Source organism: Patiria miniata, unplaced genomic scaffold, assembly GCF_015706575.1.
Source record: "Patiria miniata isolate m_02_andy unplaced genomic scaffold, ASM1570657v1 HiC_scaffold_15, whole genome shotgun sequence".
Classification (NCBI taxonomy): Eukaryota; Metazoa; Echinodermata; class Asteroidea; order Valvatida; family Asterinidae; genus Patiria; species Patiria miniata.
In genome coordinates this window covers 664,208-684,367 of record NW_024037053.1, presented here as the reverse complement: position 1 = coordinate 684,367, position 20,160 = coordinate 664,208, and the positions used below count along the sequence as shown (strand labels likewise).

The 20,160-nt window shown below is 38.5% G+C and overlaps 1 protein-coding gene across 1 annotated transcript in view; it reads right to left on the bottom strand.

Annotated features, from left to right (window-relative positions):
* The window catches only part of LOC119722316 (kinesin-like protein KIF19), a 50,883-nt gene extending 31,993 nt beyond the window's left edge, over positions 1-18,890 (bottom strand). Inside the window, exons 1-3 of the mRNA XM_038192364.1 lie at positions 18,323-18,890; positions 16,045-16,125; positions 6,267-6,377 (exon numbers count right to left, since the gene is read on the bottom strand). Coding sequence (XP_038048292.1) covers positions 6,267-6,377; positions 16,045-16,125; positions 18,323-18,379 — 249 coding nt within the window. The 5' untranslated portion in view covers positions 18,380-18,890. The remainder of the gene's footprint in view (positions 1-6,266; positions 6,378-16,044; positions 16,126-18,322) is intronic.
* Positions 18,891-20,160: the final 1,270 nt, after the last annotated feature.

Genomic DNA, 20,160 nt, shown 5'->3' with positions numbered 1-20,160 from the left:
TTACTAATAAATTTGCTTGGCTGGTCTTAAACAAGTACATTTAAAACAGGCTAGGGGCCTGGACGCAGATAATGACCCTCGCGTACTGCGCAATGTGACGTAGTCTAGGAGCTAGACGTTGTTATGGTTTGATACGCGATAAACCGCCGCAGCGATAATTACCCGCCGCTGTGAGAGGGCGCTATCACAACCAACCAATATCACCAACGAACCCGTCGGAACAACGTCTAGGCCAACTCCTAAAATCTCCCTCCGAAAAATGGGGGAAACAAGTGCGCATGCACGACTTCTGCAGGCAATTGCTGTTCATTTTCAGTCCCACACATACTACACACAACAAAAGAGCTGACCAGTGAAGTTGCACAAACGTCTTGCTGCATCTTTCACATTACTGGAAGAAATTTGACAGTTTGCTTCGGAACTACTTTGAATTTCTTTTGAATGCACGCTGCGTATACATGTATTAGGCCAAACAGGTGCGCAAGCATTACACAATTGGCCTAGACGTTGTTCCGACGGGTTCGGGGGTGATATTGGTTGGTCATGATAGCACCCTCTCACAGCGGCGGGTTATCGCGGCGGCGGGTTATCGCGGCGGCGGGTTATCGCTTTACAAACCATAACAATGTCTGGCCCCGAGACTAAATGTGACGCAGAACGCTGCAGTGTTTTATCAGTGGTTTAAAACCACCCATGTGAGGGGCTCTCGACGAATTGGAAAGGGTAAACTGTCTTACATGTGGGTATTTATGAATGTTTACTTGTCATGGAGTCTGTCATTGCACAACTTATCAAATTTGATACAAGAAACACACAGCTTCATGTAGTTACAAGGTCAACCTGCTCAGCCAATAGGAGATCACTTTTCACGACAGCAGAGGGCGCTGCCATATTAATCATCAGTAAATTCTGGCTCAGCTTTTGTAAACAGAAATCTGATTGGCCAGAAAATACATGTTGGTTCATATTTGGAAGTGTTCATGAATACTTAGGCGAAGTTCGGGCAAGGACCATTAGTCGACCAGTGGTTGATTTGTGATGTACCTTACGCCTGCGCACTGATAGCAATGTGCGAACGTCTCTAGTCAAACGCTGGTCAAAATGTCGTCGCAAAACTTCTGGATCCTGGCTCTCTGCTTGCGTTATGAATGCGCGCGGCTATTGGTTACCAGCGAAGCAACCAACCCCAGTAGGCTGGTTCCAAATAGTTGACTAGCGTAGTCAACCACCGTCGACTAGACAGAGTTCGGGCATACTGGTACGTTAGTTAACCATTGGTCAACTATAGTCCTTGCGCGAACTTGGCCTATATCTCACAAGGTCAAAATTGTTGCCAGGGTACTGCCTTAGGACGACGTATGCAAGTGCAGGACTAGCCTGGCTGGCGAGGATGGGTTTCTGATGGAATGTTCTTTGCTCGAGCCTTAATTAGCAGAAGGCTGATAAAAGCACACCGCTGATGGTTGAACACAAATGCATCCATGTACATGTACATAGCATTGTGCGTACGAATATAGTTGGCTCTTAATCGTCAAAGATTTTTGTTAATTACCGGTACATGTTGCATCAAATTAGATAATTTGTCATTGTGCAATATCCACAAGTTAGATTTGCCTTGATAATGACAAATTTGAACACCCCAAAAACCCTGACCTACACAACGTTCACGTGAGTCAGCATGCCGATTAATCATCATTTTTTGTTAATTACAGCATATTACATGGTGCACCAAATTACATGTAGATAATTTGTCAATGTTGTGCAATTACCGGTATGCACAAGTTAGATTTGCCTTGATGAAAACAAATTTGAACACCCCAAAAAACGGATCTACACAATGTGTACACACGTGAGTTAGCATGCAGACTAAAGTAAATGTTTGATTTCTGAGACGAGGTTTCTGTCAATATTTTACTCACTAATATGGAGCTTGATTTTGAGTTAAAGACAACCAAAAAAACCTGGTGACTAATACATTGCATGGTGACTAATACATGTTTACAGAATAGGATTGGGAGCATTCAAATAAAGACAAAAATCTGTAACCGGGTTAAAGATGTCTACCCCCTGCTCTTTAAAAAATAAGGGTGTTTTTTTTCTCTCCAAAGAAACTCTCAATTTCTATGTTTTGTTCAGATGAAAATAAAAATTTCCCTACAATTTTGGGCACGTGCAACCATTAGCAAAGACAGCTTTCATTTTGCCCACAAATTCACCCGCCTTCAAGAGCTGACTTATTGTCGGGCCACTGATACTGAAACTAAACGTCGCTGGATTTTTGTTTGCAATGTCTCATTTAAAAGTGAATAACCATATTGATATGAAAACACAAAACAGAAATTAAAAAATTTAATTAATTTTGGGGTGTTAATCACTAAAGCTTAGGGAATGCATTTAAGCACTCTTGATATATCAATATAAATTGATTATTCGATATTATTTTGATATCGATACTGATAGCAATGTTTTAATCATATCGAAATGTCAACATTTCTGATTTTGAGGAAGGATATGGAAAATGCGTCAGATCATAGTCAACATAAATCTCCCATTTGTGCTTTTACTTTGTGTCAACTCGCCAGCAACTTCAGCGTGTGACTCAAAATAAAAACATCGCAAAATGCCAAGCGGCGTCGCTTTGTGCTCTGCGTTCGCTGGAATTCACGGTCTCCCCAGTGTGAAACCTCAAAAGAAACCGCCCGCTCTGGACAAACTCTCATTGCTGAGATTTGTTTTAAAAAGTTTGAGCAATGTGCTCCATAAAGCCACGGAAAATTGGGACTTAAGATTGATTAAAATGAAATTTAAAAAAACCCAAGTGTCATCTTTATGGTCTGTAACTGCTACATCAAATAATCAAATATGGAATATTCTCGATATTTGATTTCCTATATAGGACTATTGATTATTGAAAATTCTGATATCGATGGTAATTAGGAATGCATCTTAAAACTGCTTATGTGATGATTACTTTACTACACTAGTCCTCTCACAACGTTTTGTGTTCTATTCTATATAATTTGTTCTTGCTTCACTTGAAATTACATGTATGTCCTTGGCCAACAGATCCTTAAACACATGTACCGTACGGTATAGTCTCTAAGACAGATCCAAGTCAAAGTCCATCCAAAGGAAGAGAATAAGAGTCTATTAGGGAAACACGCCGGCCAAAAATATTCCAATAAAAAAACACAGAGACCAAGGAAGAGAGGAACAAATATATACGAGCCTAGCGAGGTACCTAATTACACGCGCAGTCCCAATAACGATGGGTACTCAACTCCGTAATTGGTACTGCCCTTCAGCAACATCCACGTGGTAAATATTTACCACGTTGGCATGACAACGTATATACCCTGCTTGGCGGGGAGGGGGGGGGTAGTGGATCTGGAACATTCATTACTGGGGTATTGTTCCTGTACGAGACGCTAAATATTGATTTTCATATTTTCGCTTGCGTCGCAGGCTTTCTCTGCTCGATATTGCACATGATGCAACGGTGCCTGCTGGTTTGTATCCAGCATCAAAGAAAGACTTAAACATAAAATTCATAAGGCCAAGAAAAATATAAAAAAATACCTGTGGTTTCTTTTACCCCACCCAATCCAGAAAAAAAGGCTGAACCTAAATTTTTTTATTGAAAAAAAAATACAAACTTATGAAGCTGCCCCAACCTTATTTTGGGGACATCGTCCTTCATTTAAAAACAAATTTATTTCATTTTCTGGGGCAAGTTCATCGGCAGTACGGTCTGGCAGCACTGCGCAGCGAAGCCTATGAACAGCGCAACACAGAAACAAAGAATGAACAAAATTATACAAAATTACAAATCCACACAAACACAACGTTAATCATCACCCTACCCTTTTTCTGGTTATAAAAAATTTGAGCGAGTGCGCAATAAGCTCTGAATGTGTTGTAGAAAAGTCTTGCATGAAATTGATAAATCTTTCTTTAAAATCCTATATTGTGGCGCCCAAAATACATTGTACATTCGTATGCGCACATGGGCGTCGCCAGGATTTTTTCTGGAGGGGGCAAAGCACATTTTTTCCCCCCAAAATACCTATAATTTCCAGCATTTTCCCAATTTATTATTTTTCTGAGGGTGGGCAGGCAATGTGACTTCGCGCCTCTTTTTTTTTTTTTTTTTTTGCCAATGTATGCGCATTATGAATTCTTAAAACCCACCGACGGTACCGGTACATGTACCATTGTTAGCAAGGCACATTAATTACGATCGTAATATACTACTACCGGTAAGTCCTCGTTCTTGTGTGCAGTATATCGGTACTTTCGACTTGAGAAAGCTCATAAAATACTGTCAACAACGGACTCACGGTCACTGGCGCCAGTACCACGCATTATTGCCAAGGAAAGTACCATTTTTTTCCCTTAAGAGCAAACATGCACCGGTATGACATTTCAAAAAATCAATGTCCAGGTCCAGAATAGTATCCGAGTAATTTCAAAATCAATGAAAACCTAATTTTTCTTTCCTTGATATGTTTGTGGTTATTTTTTTTTTTAATGCCAACAATAATGGTAGCAGGTTTTTTACGAAGACAATTCTCATGACCCAGTCACAAATTTGTGCAAAAATCAGAGTGGTCTGACTGTAAGCGATTGATAAGACAGCTGTGCCACCAATTTCCCGCTTTTGTCTGTTGACTGAATTTGACTAGTCAGAGTGCTTGCTTGAAATATGATCAGCCTGTTTTTGACTAGCCTGTGTAAAAGGCATGGCAGGGGAAGACAACTGATTTTGTGACTGTCTGTGACTATTCAGATAGCAGGAGGGTTAAAAGTGGTGTCGCGTAGGCGTGCCAAAGTTACTGCATTTTACTCATCTTGTTGTAGTGCCTTGTACAACCGCAGTGGCTTGAACATGCTAGTCAATGACCAGCACCCAAATTTTTCATGAAACCTATTGTAACTTATGATACATCGTTGCGCTGTCACGCGTCGTATCCCTACGATGCATTGCACTGCGATGTGTCCTGCGATTCACTTCACAAAAGACGTCGTCAGTGCAATGCGTTCTACATAGACCACAACCCAGAGACTGTTACACACAAATAGTCGTCTGATCTCCTCTCAAAATGTTTTGAAAAACGTAAAACAAACAAACGGATGTATGATGCAGTTGTAAATGAAAACAAGTTCACAGTACTTGTAATTTCAACTGCAATATTCCAGGTTAATTCATATTTACTTCGATGCATATTCCATTTACATTTGTACATCTTCACACATTATTGTCTTGGTATTACAGTCTCGTTTATTTAAATTTGTATGGCATAAAGATGGTTAAGAGAAAGACGCTTCTTATTTTGTGAAGACCACATGACACGTTCAACGCGTCGTAAGTTTTGTTAAATGGATCATACGATGCTGTGCAAGTCCCAACGTGTGACGCGTTGTAACTCAAGTTGCGACGCGTCACAGCGCTTCGTGAAATATCCAAATCCAGGGCTCACAGGGCCTCGTTTTCTAGACATGGGAGGGGGACGATGATATTCAATCTTTTTTTAAAGCCAGAGTCCATCATTTGCAGCTATCCAAAAAGTAACTTATTGTTGAAAAACATACTTGGTTGAAAGATAGTAAGGGGACTAAACTCCCTGTGAAATTATTCTTTCTGGCAAGCTGTCATTTCGAAGAAATCAACGAAAAAAGGCCTTCCAACGGTGCGTCTTAAGAAGCACCGTTGGAAATTTCCGTCAGTAGTTCGTTTTTTATTCGGCGAAGCGTGCGCAAGCATTGGCACGACTCACACGCGCGGGCGGTTGCTATAATTCGTCGGATCGGTGCGCGACATCGCGTAACTGCAATCGGCTCAGTGAGAACGTGTCTCGGACGCTGAATTCAGGCCCAATTCAAAACATGATTCAGCAACTTTTGATTTGAAATCGAGATCCTAGAATGTTGTTTTTCTCGAAATATACAGCTGAAGCTGAGCTGAAACTTCGTCAGGTTAGTTGTTCAGCACCCTTCTTTAGATTTTGAGCACTTTTGTTGATTCAAACGAACAAAATGCACAGATTACAAATGATGGACTATACCTTTAACGAGCATTCTCAGAATTCTGAGTGCAGGAATGGGGAGGGGGGGGGGGCTCAAGGGAGCACAGGCCTCAAGCAAGGCAAGGGCCACACCCGATCCTTTTACTACTGTTCCTATAACATGCCTGCAGAATTGATAAGCACCAACATGTATGTACCGGTACACACATTTTGTAATAAATAAAAATTCCAATCATTTACCTGGCTGGCAAATTCCCCGAAGGAGCGGTCAAACGCGTAGTGCTTCTCCCTGGATCGATTGGCTCGGAGAATATCATCGGGATCTTCCATGGGATCCAGAAGAACAACAATCTGGTAATGCAAACAGAGAAAAATGTTTGATCAAGGTAATTTTGTTGGTTTAGTATGAATGTTTTTAGACTACACCTTTAATTAGTCTTCGAAGCATAGTTACTTGTGCTTTCAGTTTACTCCTCAAATTGTCAAAAATCGCCCTGGCATTTTCAACACACTGTCATTATTATTATTTCTGATTTAGAAACCAAGGATTCCTCAAAAGCACCCTAGGCACTGTAGCTCAAAAGCCTGAAGAAACCTGTAGAGAGAAGACAGTGAGAAGACATGACAGTTCTAGAGGTGGGAGGAAAATCCCCAAAAGAATATTCTGGGAAAACCCACAGAAGCAGGCAGCGACTGAAAACCCAATCCACATTTGGCTCAGGCGGGATTCAAACCCAGGTCACGGCGGTGGAAGGCAAGGAAAGTACGCTACGCCAACCTGCCTCCCCTGCTGTTTTTAAAGATGTTCGTAGGAACATTGGTTATATTTTTATCCAGAAACAAACCCTACCAATTTAATGTGAAAAACCTTGCACAAACTACAGAAATGACTGAGCACCAAATACCCTGTGCAATTATTCAGTCTAAAATGTCATAGTGCAAAGTAAACAGTAATTGAACACGATTTTAAAAGTGTGTCAACTGACATACTTTTAATTTTTTTTTGGATATTCGTTAAATACTGCAAAGTTTCATATTCACTGGGATCTTGACATCAGGAAAGTGTACAACAACTGGCGGAATAAGAAGAGTGCCGATTTAGAGATTGTTATCAGAGAAAGTGCAATTTAATATATGAAAACAACAATTTTTGAATCGCAAGTGCTAACAATTATACATATCCATCCACTGCATTATGAAACCAAAAACTTGTGCATAGATTTGTCTTAAAGCTATAGTCCATCATTTGCAGCATCCAAAAAGTAACTGGCGTAATTACTGTTGAAAAACAAACTTGGTTGAAAGATAGTAAGGGAACTAAACTCCCTGTGAAATTATTCTTTCTGGGAAGCTGTCATTTTGAAGTAATCAACGAAAGAAGGCCTTTCCAACGGTGCGTCTAGGAAAATTTAAATGAGTAGTTCCTTTTGTTATTCGGCGAAGCGCGCAAGCATTGGCACGTCACACACGCGCGCGCGGTTGCTATAATTCGTCGGATCAGTGCGCGACGTCGCGTATAGCTGCAATTCAAAACAATTCAAAACATGATTCAGTAACTTTTGATTTGAAATTGAGATCCTAGAATGCTGTTTTTCTCGGAATATACAGCTGAAGCTTAGCTGAAACTTCATCAGGTTAGTTGTTCAGTATCCTTCATTAGATTTTGAACACTTTTGTTGCTTCAAACGAACAAAATGCACAAATTACAAATGATGGACTATATCTTTAAAATAGACAGTATTCACTGAGCTGAAACTACAACAGTTGTTATTTGCCCTACGAGTGATTGTGGGAAATTCTGTTGCTTCAAATTAAAGAAAAAAATGTATTAAATTATTCAAATGATCTTATGCACCTTTAAGCTACATGTATGCACTAGAGTTCTGAAATAAAAAAGCAACAAACAACAGGCCCTACACATGCACGCATCATTCGCACATGCGCAATATTCAATGCAGTGTACACGTACATATATGTATCACTATCAGGTAATTTATAAATGCAACGTGGTGTATATGAGATAATTTATATTTAGCACAGAGTACCGGTAGGCCTATTCAGTAAAAAGTCATTTTAACAGACTGGACACGTGGCCATTCTAGATCAATGAAATTAAGCAAGACACAATACAGTGTATAACAATTTTAATATCCCCCCCCCCTCCCACTGGCCCCAGAAGCTCTGCTATTGAAAAAAAAATTACAAGTACCGGTACCCCACACCGGTATGTACATGTACATGTAAGCTTCTACTGTCTGTACCCCTAAAGCGATTTGAGCAAACCTCAAATACATATTGTCACCGAGCTATTCACACATTATTGAATCAACAATACCCTATTCACAGTAAGTTTTGCTCAAGGTTCTGACTTTAACACCCATGGTGCAATGAGCAAACAGGCGAAAGGTAAACACATCAAACACAGTGACTGGACACACACAAAAACACCCTGACAAAATGCCTCAATTCCAACCGACTGACTAGACACAAAACACTGCTGCAATTTACGTGAAAAAAAATGAAACAAAAGAAAATCGCTTTTGAGGAAGGCAAATCTGGCTTAATGATGCACAGCAGGGGGTAAATGACAAAATGAGACGAATATTGCTTTTCGCTGAAAATATCAGACTATAATTAAATGGGGGAAGGTTCTAATAAGTTAAACTAAAGTTACCGGTAGAGAACATCATTTGCAGCTATCCAAAAAGAAACTGACAAAATTATCGTTGAAAAGTATACATGTACATGTACGTGGTTTAAAGATAGTAATGGCACTACTCCATGTGAAATTATTCTTTCTGGCATGCTGTCATTTTGAAGAAAATTAAACCACAAAAGAAGGTCATTTCTAAAGATGAGTCTAAAAAGACGCATTTTGGGAACTTTCCATTAGTAGTTGGTTTGTAATTGTGCAAAGCCGTGAACGGGTGCGCGCAAAAATTGACACGACGCACAGGCGCGTGTGGTTGCTACAATTCATCGGTTCAGTGGGTGACATACCGGTACATCTAGCATAGCTGCAGTCGGCTGAATGAGAGCGTGTCCCGGACGCTGATTTCGGGCGCAATTCCAAACATGACTGCAACTTTTCAATTGAAATTGAGATCCTAGAATTATTGTTTTCTCGGAACATACAGCATTCACTGAGCTAAAACTTCATCAGGTTAGTTGTTAAGCACCCGTCTTTAGATTTTGAGCACTTTTGTTGCTTCAAGCGAAAATATGTACAATTGACAAATGATCTACTCTACACCTTTAACGGCATCAGAAATATTGGTATTTACCTGTTACAGAACCTTCCAATTTAAAGAGAAAAACCTTGCTCTAAGCTAAGCAAGGAATACCCTGTGAAATTATTCCGTGTCAAAGGATGTACCGTAGTTTGGAAGAAAACAATCACTGATGGTGGTTTTAAAAAGTGTGTCTGCAGGCACACTTAAACAAAATATTACAATCTGTTAAATAGTGTGTATATTAACCAGCCACTAACCGGCTAAATGAGAATCACGTCCCATGTGCTGATGTAGGGACTGTATATGAGAGGGTGCAATTCAAAATATCAAAATGTTCTTTTGAATCAGAAGCACTAGAAACAGAATCCACTTTTGAGGCCAAGCAATTTTCATACATTTGTTGGTTTCTTTTTTTTTCTTCTCAAAATGTACATGTATAGTATGTACTGAGCTGAAATTTCAACAGGTTCGTTTTTTTCTGCCTCTAAATTTGTACTTAAAGGTACACATGTACATGTATGCAACATTTGAAAACATCAAAAAACAAAACTCCTAAATTATTCTGAAATACGTTACTTGACTGTAAGTGAATAATAGTCTTAAAGCATCCTGTGAAATCATGGCACCTGATGTGCTGTCATTTTTAAGAAAAGTGGATTTTTTGTATCAGTTTCCAACGATGGTCGACTCGACTGAACTGTTGGAAACAAATTGACTTTGTTCACATACCGTGGCCCCAATTTACAAAAATTTAGTTACAGGGTAGTCCACATTTTGTTTGCAATTGGTTACACATCCGTGGACGAGTAATTTTGCTGCTATGAAACAACAAGGTTAAAATGCAAATGATCCTATTTACATGTACATGTATTCCTTGAGAGTTTTAATTGTTCTTTTTAAAAGTGCATACACACAAAGTGCTTGGAACCCTATTTGCCATGGTCCATTAACTTCAAAGAAAGAAGACCGCTGAAGCAAAGCACTTAACCAACACAAAATCTTTAATAATTTATTCCTTTTGGTACGAAGGTTTTTGGTCTCAGATACTGTATATTAAACGTACATTCATAATTGTTTTACAATCCTATGCTTGCCAGGGGGTCTGTGCACAATGTACATGTACAACATTCTTCAGGAGCATACCGGTACATGTACCGGTGTAGCCTACGTGTTTATCTTTTCAACCTTGGATGAAAAATACCAGAGAACAAAAGAGAACAATATCGTCCAGATTCCCAGCATACGTCCACGATTGGGGTCGTGTACAAAACATATGGGAGTCTTCCTAAAAAGTTAGAGTACAAACAAAAGAGGGACAATAGGACGTCCACGATTGACGGTGAACACACGTTTGTGTGTGTACATTGTACATACCGGTATCTGGTAAAATTTGCCTCGAAAGTCCTAAAAAAAAATGTTTTAGCACAGTCCTGAACAATGAGGTGGGAATGAACTTAAAGGAAAAAGAGGACAAACAACTTGATATAATTCTCCTGCTTCATTTCCCAATCCAACGTCACTCTTTTGTACCCCTTTAAGACAGGTTCACACTTCACGTGAAGGCAAAACGAATTCGAGGTTATGAAACATTCGCTGCAAAAATCGCCAGAGTTAAAATGTGCTCAACTTTTGCGAAATCGCAGCTCGAAAACCTGCCATGGCATCACAAATGCGCATTCGCATTCATTTTCAAATATCTTAACCTAAATGTACTCTACAGTCTACATGAACAATGCGCTTGGAAAAATATATGTATCCAAAATCCCAATATTTGAACAAGCATGTTAGGCACTACCGGTAGTAGCAGTCATTGTGGGAGCTTTGAAATTTAACCTTGTGTGCATTTATGCTACCAACTGAAGGCTTCCACATAAATTCTTCAGACAGTCAACACCAGTTGCCATGACAACAACTTTTGGAAGCAGTTCATAAAATCCATTATTCAGACGTAAGGCTCGACCCTACTTGGCGGGAATGATCAATAAAGCATCAGACAGAGCTGGGAACCTTTTACGATCAAACACTATGAAAGTTTTATGACTGAGCAAACACAGCCTACTGGTACGGTAGATAAAAACGTTTGGATTCAGTCAAGTCACAAACTTGTACAATGTGCATTAGCTAATAGCAACAAGGGCCTAGGGGGTTAGGGTTAGCTAAATTAGGGCTGTTCATCAGAACCAGGTACCAGACCGCTGATGTCAGGAACCGGTTTAACCTAAAACTAACCTTTAGAACTAACTTTACAAATTACTTAGTAACTTCTCAGACAATGAAAAAGAAAGGTTTGGGAAGCCAATTTTAGGGAATTTTCAAAATGAAAAGCAGGCTACATGTATTGTTGTGCATTATAAAAGCTGCAAATCCTTTCGCCCGCACTGTACACACTTCTAAAGCTCTGCACCGATGTGGTTGAACAGCAACTCCCGGGATTTGAATTTTGGGGTTGGGCCTCTTTCAGTGGTACCTGGGTACCCATGTTTTCACTCCGGTACCCTGTTCCTGTACTTCCTACAGTACCTGTAAATTATGCAGACCCTTTATGTAAGACCAAAAAAAAAAAATACTTCTGCTTCCGGTTTCCCTACCTACCCTATTCAGACAGCCCCTATCCTATTTTTTATGGGAAAAATGAAAAAAAAAAAAATCCCAAAACCATCCATTACTACCTTTTACCCTTGACTACACGCAGACGCCTCCATATGATCGTACACAAAAAAAACTCCCTACCTACCCTTTTTTCGAATGCAATGTAATCAGAAGCAGAACTATTTTTGGGGGGGCCTAATTATTGTACATACGTACCAGTACGTTAAAAAAATGTAATCGATCATCCACACCGGTAAATGTAATATTCGTATAGCATTTTTCTGATTGGAATATTCAAAAAGTGTGAGTGGTCTGGAGAAGATGAAGAAGTTTTCCTTTTATTTTTTTAACAAACGTCACTTTTTTCAACCGTCAGTTTTCAAGCATACTTTGAGAGCATCCTTGAGCATGTTGAGCAATATTAGCTCTAGAACTTGTATCTTCAATTTTTTTTTCCCCTTCAATGTCGGCTAGTCAGTCACAATCCACAAAATAATATCCATACATTGTCTTTCTGTGGGGCATAATCTATATGCTTTTATTTTCTAAATGTCAATTATTTAAGGATACAAATATCAAGTATTTAAGGATAATTCAGTAAACTTCCAGTTTTTAGCACCTCCATGTAGTGTTATTTTTCAATTCTAGTGTAAAAAGAAAATAGAGCTCTCCAGTTTTTAGGTCTAACATAACAACCTTTTAAAATCAAAATTTGGTAAACTAAATTTCTTGTTTTTGTTTTGCCAATTTTTGTGTGTGTCAGATCTTTCCGTCAACTTGGCGACCAAAATCTGGATTAATCAATAACTGGGCGGACAACACCGCTCCAAAGGCGTTGTCACGGTAACTGTCCTTGGCAACCAACTTACCGTACAGTAGCAATGGTTAGACACAAGCAGCGGTGCCATGTTTTTGTTTACTTTCCGCTCAAAGTACAAGCGTTATGAATTATACCAGGCGACACTTTCGACAGCTGAATGTGTAACTTGGTCAACGATGTCGATAACTGTGCTATCCAGGGGTGCAAGGATAAAGATTACTATGTCTACAAATCCTCACTTAAACCAGATAATGTAATTTTGTACAATATTTGTGTCATTTCAACAAAGGAATTACCTTAAAATCAAACTCACAAACACATTAACCCTCCTATGCAAACAGAGATTGTCCTTTCAGTTAAAATCAATCAAGTGACTGTTTTTAAAGAATTTCCAGCCTACCGGTACTGTCGGTACATGAAGCAGGATTGACTGGCTGTGACTGTTTATTAACAGTGGAACTTAATACAGCTTTGCTTTGACTGTGGGTGACTGATGAGCTAGCTGAGCTCACAACATGCATGCTTTGTCTGTTCACGGTCTGTTGACTGAATTGGACTAGCCACAGTGCTTGCTTGACACACGATCTGACTGTTGGTGACTAGCCTAGGTGTTAAATGTATAGCAGGGGAATTGGATGGAAATTTTGACTCTCTGTGACTGTTTAAATAGTAGGAGGATTAACTTGTACAATATCTATTTTTGTTGTTGACAATTTGGTTTATTACAGAAATCAAGATTTTTTTAAAAGTTTGGTCTGAAAATCCACTATTTGGTTTCGATTTTGGAATCCGGATATTCGAAATCAACCTTTAAAAAAATTAATGGTAAGACTTCCATTTTTTGTAACTCCGGCTGAAAACAATTGGAACATCCCCCAAATTGCCCATGGTCACCGATTGTAACTGCATTCACTTGCTAGCGGCCTTCTACATATTGTATTATGAATAGCCTGCCCATTTGACTGAATCAGGGATTCAATATTACAGCTCTGGAGTGTTTTTGTGCAGGCCCAGTGGTCACTGAATTTAGATACCCAGTCATTGGGAGGGCATTTCATGTAGCACCTCACTTGTCACTTTTTGTTGGCATGACTGTGAGCTGGATGGGAACTTCTGGTGAAATAGGATAACCGTTATTCGGTTTGACAAAAAGTAGGATAACCGATTTTGAAATCTCTGATTTCTCCCATGACTATACAGAAAAACAAAACTGTGATAAACTATGTAAAACTTGGTCATCACAATTTTCATATTTTACACAGGGACATTTAAACCAGATCCTCATCAGCATAAGGCCAAAAAAACCCCCAAAAACCAATAGTTGTGCTTCGGGTTAACCTACCCAATTTTGACAGCCCCTTCCCTAAATTTGTTTATGAAATATGAGGGAAAAAACCTGAAAACCATCAATTACTACCTTTTACCCTTGACTTCACGCAGACACCTCCATATGATTGTACCGGTACAAAAACAAAAAAATTTCAAAAGAAAAATATATATTTCCCTACCTACCTACCTTATTTTCAAATGCAATGTAACTGGAAGCAGAATTTTTTGGGGGGGGCCTAATCGGATGTCATAATGCATTTTCATTGTTTAATTCATCTGCATCAACTCTGCCATCTGTTGCAAAGACGTAATTACCTTTCACTTTTATTGTGAATAATCAACATAATAATACTTTCCACTACATCTTCACGTAGCGTACAGGTACATGTTCGTACAAATGACAGAAAATCACTCAAAGTGCAAATGTATACAGGGCATGCAGGGTGAGTCAAAAAGAAAATGATCGAAACAGAATTTGTTTGAAGTTATAAATATGTGGCTTGCTCAATTTCACAAAAAAAACACGGTGATAAAGTACATGTTATTGACTAGTAAAGTTGAACATTTCACATAATTTGTACAATCTATTCCCAAGTTATTTCCATTTTAATAAAAAGATCACAAAACTCAGCTGTCCACCACTGATCATTTACTGTCCAATCATCCAACGAACTGCTCAAAATTGATCATGCCATTTATTTATGTACTTTTTTTTTGGAGCAGGTTTTCTGTCTAATTGCATCCTCTGATATTTTTTCAATAAAAGTCAATTATAGTTAAAATGATGAACGAGATTTCCGCATTAAACGTATTGTGTGAACAAGATTAAATTTCCTCCTTTTTATGGGGGGGGGGGGGGGTGACCCATGTACATGTACACCAATATTAGTGTGAATTGAGTGCCTTGACTACAAGTGTTGGAAGGGACCCGATTCCACTTACCGGAGGATCCGTGTTGATTTCAACACAGGGTAGGTGAGACAATGGTGTGAAAATGCCTAAAGGGTCTTTAATTTCATTTGTCAGATTCAATTGCTAACCGTTGGATACTGTTGGTTTGGCCGCGATAGGGCGGCTGTACTATCTTATCTGTTCAGCCACTACAGAATCACTGATAGTCTATTTACGGAATTATTCAAAGTAAACTACAATTATATTCATATCATTTACTCAGCCAACAGATGTTTTTGTTCGTCTGTTAGGTTTTTCGAACATCGCTTGGTAACTATCTTATCTGGTGCCTGCAAAGAAACCATTTGTTCTTGTCTAGATGTAGGCCTATACATGCTATTCACACTTAAATTATGTTAGACAAGTGTATGAAAAAAAGCAACTACGTGTACATGTAGTAAGAGAGAATGAGAATTCAATCTGAATAATGGTAGGCCTATAGTACGTATTAGAAATTATTACTTAACATTTGTAAATATAGGCTTCCACGCACAGAATATAAATCAGTGTATTGTATGGTTATTGGAAGAAGTACTCAGATGAGGACAATATCGTTTTTGACACTGCTTTCATCCGGGCATTTATATTCAAAATATTCTCAAATTATCAAAATATTCAAATAAATCAAAAGAATTGACATTTCCTGTTAAAAAAAGAGGGGGGGGGGGGTGAATAGGCAAAGTCAGTGTTTCCCTGGCTAATGAACTGAGCGAGGTGGTAAAAATTCAAATTGATGATTGAAACAAAATTTACGCAGTCTGCAAACTGAAAGGAATGCAGTGCTCACAGAAATGCATGATGATTCCATAGATCGACACATCCAAATTGTGAGTTCTTGATACAAAGAGGTCAAGGAAAACGCTCATAAATTACACAAAATGAAAATTTTTCGATTAGTATAAAAATTTCCTTTATCCTTCATTGCAAATCTTCACAGCGAGGTGGTGTTATTGGCAAAAATTGAGCAAGGTGGTCACTGAAAGTAGCGAGGTGGGCCGCCTCACGTTTGAATGGGCAGGGGAAACACTGAGCGAAGTTTAAAGAATGTTGGGATCTTTTGGAGGAAATTAATTTCTAGAATTGGAAACACACTTACATTGTCGTCGATAGACTGTGCAGTAATTGTGCTGCCCGTTTCAATCTCAGCTGTAGTCATGGGACGAATCCTGACTGCAACCTAAAAATTGAAAAATATATTGTCACTTAACGAAAATGATGAAACATGAGTTTCCTTCTATAATGACAGGCTAATGTCTTGCCCTTGGATTCTAAAAGTCTGAAACATCTTATCTCTGAAAAAGGGTAGTTTTTTAACACAACTCACAATATGAAATATTATTTTTCGTACTCCACACTGATATTTAGATTGTAAAACATATTTGACCATTTATTCAGCAATCTACCTACATAAATGGCTATTTTAACACTTCTTAGCCATAACGCGATTTCCAACTGCATGCAATAGTTTCAAAATTGTTACACACAGCATGCGTGATCTGGAACTGTCAAAAGTGATCCACAACTGTCGGGTTAAGTCCTGTACAAAAGCCATGATTTATAAATTGTCCCTTTACATGTATATAAGTTGAGTCTGTGTGAACATCTAGCCTTTTTGTTATTAACTTGAATAGGAGGAATTTTACTATTAAAGGAATATACAACATGTGCTTTTGCTGCAATTTTCAGAAATAAATGAATTTGGAGGATATGTTGTAGCAAATACATGTACTGTTAAACTGACTTTTTCACGTTTTGGGCTTGTTTATGCTGGAAAAACCAAGAAAACCAATCATTTTCTTGTAGTCTGGTTCCCCGACCCCACTTAAGATGAACTTAAGATGAAACGGAGAAACGTAAAGACTTTGGGGAATTGTAAGGTCAAAGAATCACTCCAGCAGGTTTGTACCCCTTCACAGGTGTGTAATCTATTGCAAAGAAAATGCGGAATAACTAAATATGAAAAAATTGGAGCAGTTTTTGAAAAAAGCCAGTTTTTTCCAACGCTGGTCGGCCGACCAGCGTTGGAAAAATACACTTTTTCTTAAAAATGTCAGCACACCAGGAGCCACGATTTTACAGGATGCTTTAGACTGTCAATCCCTTACAATTCAGTGAGGTATTGTGTGATAATTTGATCATTTCGTTTTTTGATGTTTGCAAATGTTGTATCTTCCCTTTAAATGATGTCACTCGGACACGGATACTCCGAACATGGACGGGTGTACATGTACAGCGGCTTGTATAAATAGTGATCTGGAACTGTGGCACTGAGTATGTGCCTCATGCGCATAGTGCTAAAAATCTCCTATGTACAAATTGGCGCACACGAGATGCGGGTACAGAACGCAGCGGTGTTAATACCTGCGGATTGAAAACACCCACGGGACAGGCTGTCAACCAATAAGAATGGGTAAACTGTCTCAGTTATAATTTTATGAATGTTTGATGATAATACATTTTAATGTCAACACAAAACAATGATCAACATCAAATCAGTTAGAGCTCACACCTTTTATCACAACAATTATTTCACTTATAAAAACTACAAGTTGTATTGCAGTTCTGATCGATGCACTGGATAGGTCTAGGCCTACATCAAACTAAGGTTGAAATGAAATTGACTTGGGTTAAAAAAAAAGTATTTCTATATCACTGATAAATTCATATCAACAAGTTTATAATTTTGTTCATTCTTTATGTTTTTTTGGATTATTTTCTGTGAAATATTTTCAATATATTAATCAACAAATTGAAAATGTAAGTTAAATCAATCCAAGTGACACACTGCAGTAGGTCGAGTCCTATACTGTTCTTAATCTTATTACTTTAAAAGTTTAAACCTATTTTCTAACAAATTTGAATGTTTGTCAAACCTAATAAAAAAATAATCAATGTATGTATTTTGATGTAATTGTGATCATGACTGAACATCATAATAACAATAATAACGGCAATTTATAACGCGCCATGGCACAATACGAAACAATAAAACAATTAAATTTAACTAAACGAGAATATTCTGAGTGATCTGAAACAAATAGGTCTTCAGGGTTACTTTAAATTCAGAAAGCGATGAGATATTGCGAATGGTGAGGGGTAGTTTGTTCCAAAGATGAGGACCTGCGTAAGAAAATGATCAATCACCCTAGCTCTACTGAGTGGAGCGTTGAATTACGGGTATCCCTCCATACCCGTAATTCAACGCTCCACTCAGTAGAGCTACAATCACCCCAAGGTTTGTGAGAGTGAGGGACAACAAGCAAAGAAGCATCAGAAGATCTCAATCGCCTGGATGACATGTTTGACAGAGGAAGGATTGAGGAAGGATTGATACTTCATATTTTCCAGTCAATTTTACGAAAATTATAACTCACCGTAAACTGGCTGTCTTTCCAGTCACTGTTGTTCTTTTTCTCCCGAGAATTCTCCATCTTTTCTCCTTCCACAATCCTCAAGAAGCGGAGAATTTCACTTTTAATCTTAGCCAGAGGCTAAATCAAGTATGTTTTTCTTTTTTTGTAGAGTTTTAGGTAACTAAAGTTCGAGTGACTGACGGTATCACCAATCGGAACAACTTCCACGCTGACACACCGGCGCGATCACCGTGACTGGCCATGCTGTCCGTCCGGGTCCACGAGGCAAACGACCCGGGAGACGCGTGGTCCGTTGCCCGGTGGCGCCTCGGCGATCCCGACTACGGCATTGTGATTTTCAACTCATGAAAACTAGAGACAAAAACCGTTTCACGATGTGGAAACTTGATCACAACCTAGGAGCCGAATACAAGAACGAATGCCAGTTACATCGGACTGCAGAAATAATTATCTTAGAGCGTTTTGCTCGGCGTGAAAATGCAGTTTTGATCTGTCCTCCAAGAGCTCAAAACGTCTTTTACGTGTTTGTGCACTGCGGCCATACACTAGCAACAACACTATCTGATCGTATTCGATCAACAGGCGCATTACGTACGCGCATATGGATCGATCGACCAGCAGAAAATAGGTGGCGCCCTAAAAAGATCCAAAGATGATAATAAAAAAGAAGGCCGCAAAAATCAATACAAGTTGTTTGTCCGGAAAATACAGCGAGTGTTGTTTGTCGATTTAATATGCATATATAGGACATTTAATAAGTGTTTTGATCAATTGAGACATTCAAAGGGAATAACTCTTCAAGCAACTTATATTATGTGATGTTGACGATATCAGGACAGGGGCGGAGCAAAGATGGAAGTGGTGGTGGTGGTGTGGGGGGGGGGGGGGGGGGGGGTAGCAGATGAGGTCTATGACATTGATGGCGCTGATCGAGGAGGCAATTTTTCCAGCGAGACATGATGATTTTACACTAATAAACATACTTATGGATCAGCAGCACACATACAGTAATTCAAATAGGAGGTGCTTTTTTATTTCTTAATAAAGTACTCCATGAATTTTAGCATACAAATTATATCAAAATAGTAGTATTTTTAATGTCAATAAAAGCATATCATATTTCAAAGGACTTTCAAAAAAGCATTGCCACCACCTTTAGCAAAAGTGTTTTAGATGAAAAACATATTTATAAAATACCAAAAATTACCAATGATATAAAAGTCATTTCAATATAAAAGCCACAATATACAGAACATATAATCACCATGATCGTATTACAAACTGATATGTCTTCAGGCTGCTTTAAAGAAGGTTAAAGGTACAGTCCATCATTTGTAATTTGTGCGTTTTGTTTGTTTGAAGCAACAAAAGTGCTGAAAATCTAGGTCTAATTATTAAATTCATTTATAAAAAAATATTCATCCATATCTAGTTGCACTTATTCAAGATTTTTTTTTACATAGATATAACGTAGACATGTGCATATAACATAAGCTATATAAAAGCATAACACTTTTATAAAAGGCACACTGGAATTTAGGAATTTCTTTTTAGAAAAACGTCCGGATTACAAAAATAAGGTTATCATCACAAAAAAGTATCTGTGAGCTTCTACTAAGTCGAACTTTAAACTATATACATTGAAAATGTTGTCATTATAAAAATGAAGACAAATGATTTTTGCAGAAGTGAGACGTATTCTTAGGACCTTAAAACAAACTCGACCAGAATTACTTACATTTCAAGTGGTGGGCAGCCGTGTTGGTCACACAAAATCAAATAAAAGTCAGGTAGCAGTTACGACTAACTAGAGAACTGAATGTGCATGAGCTTTCATA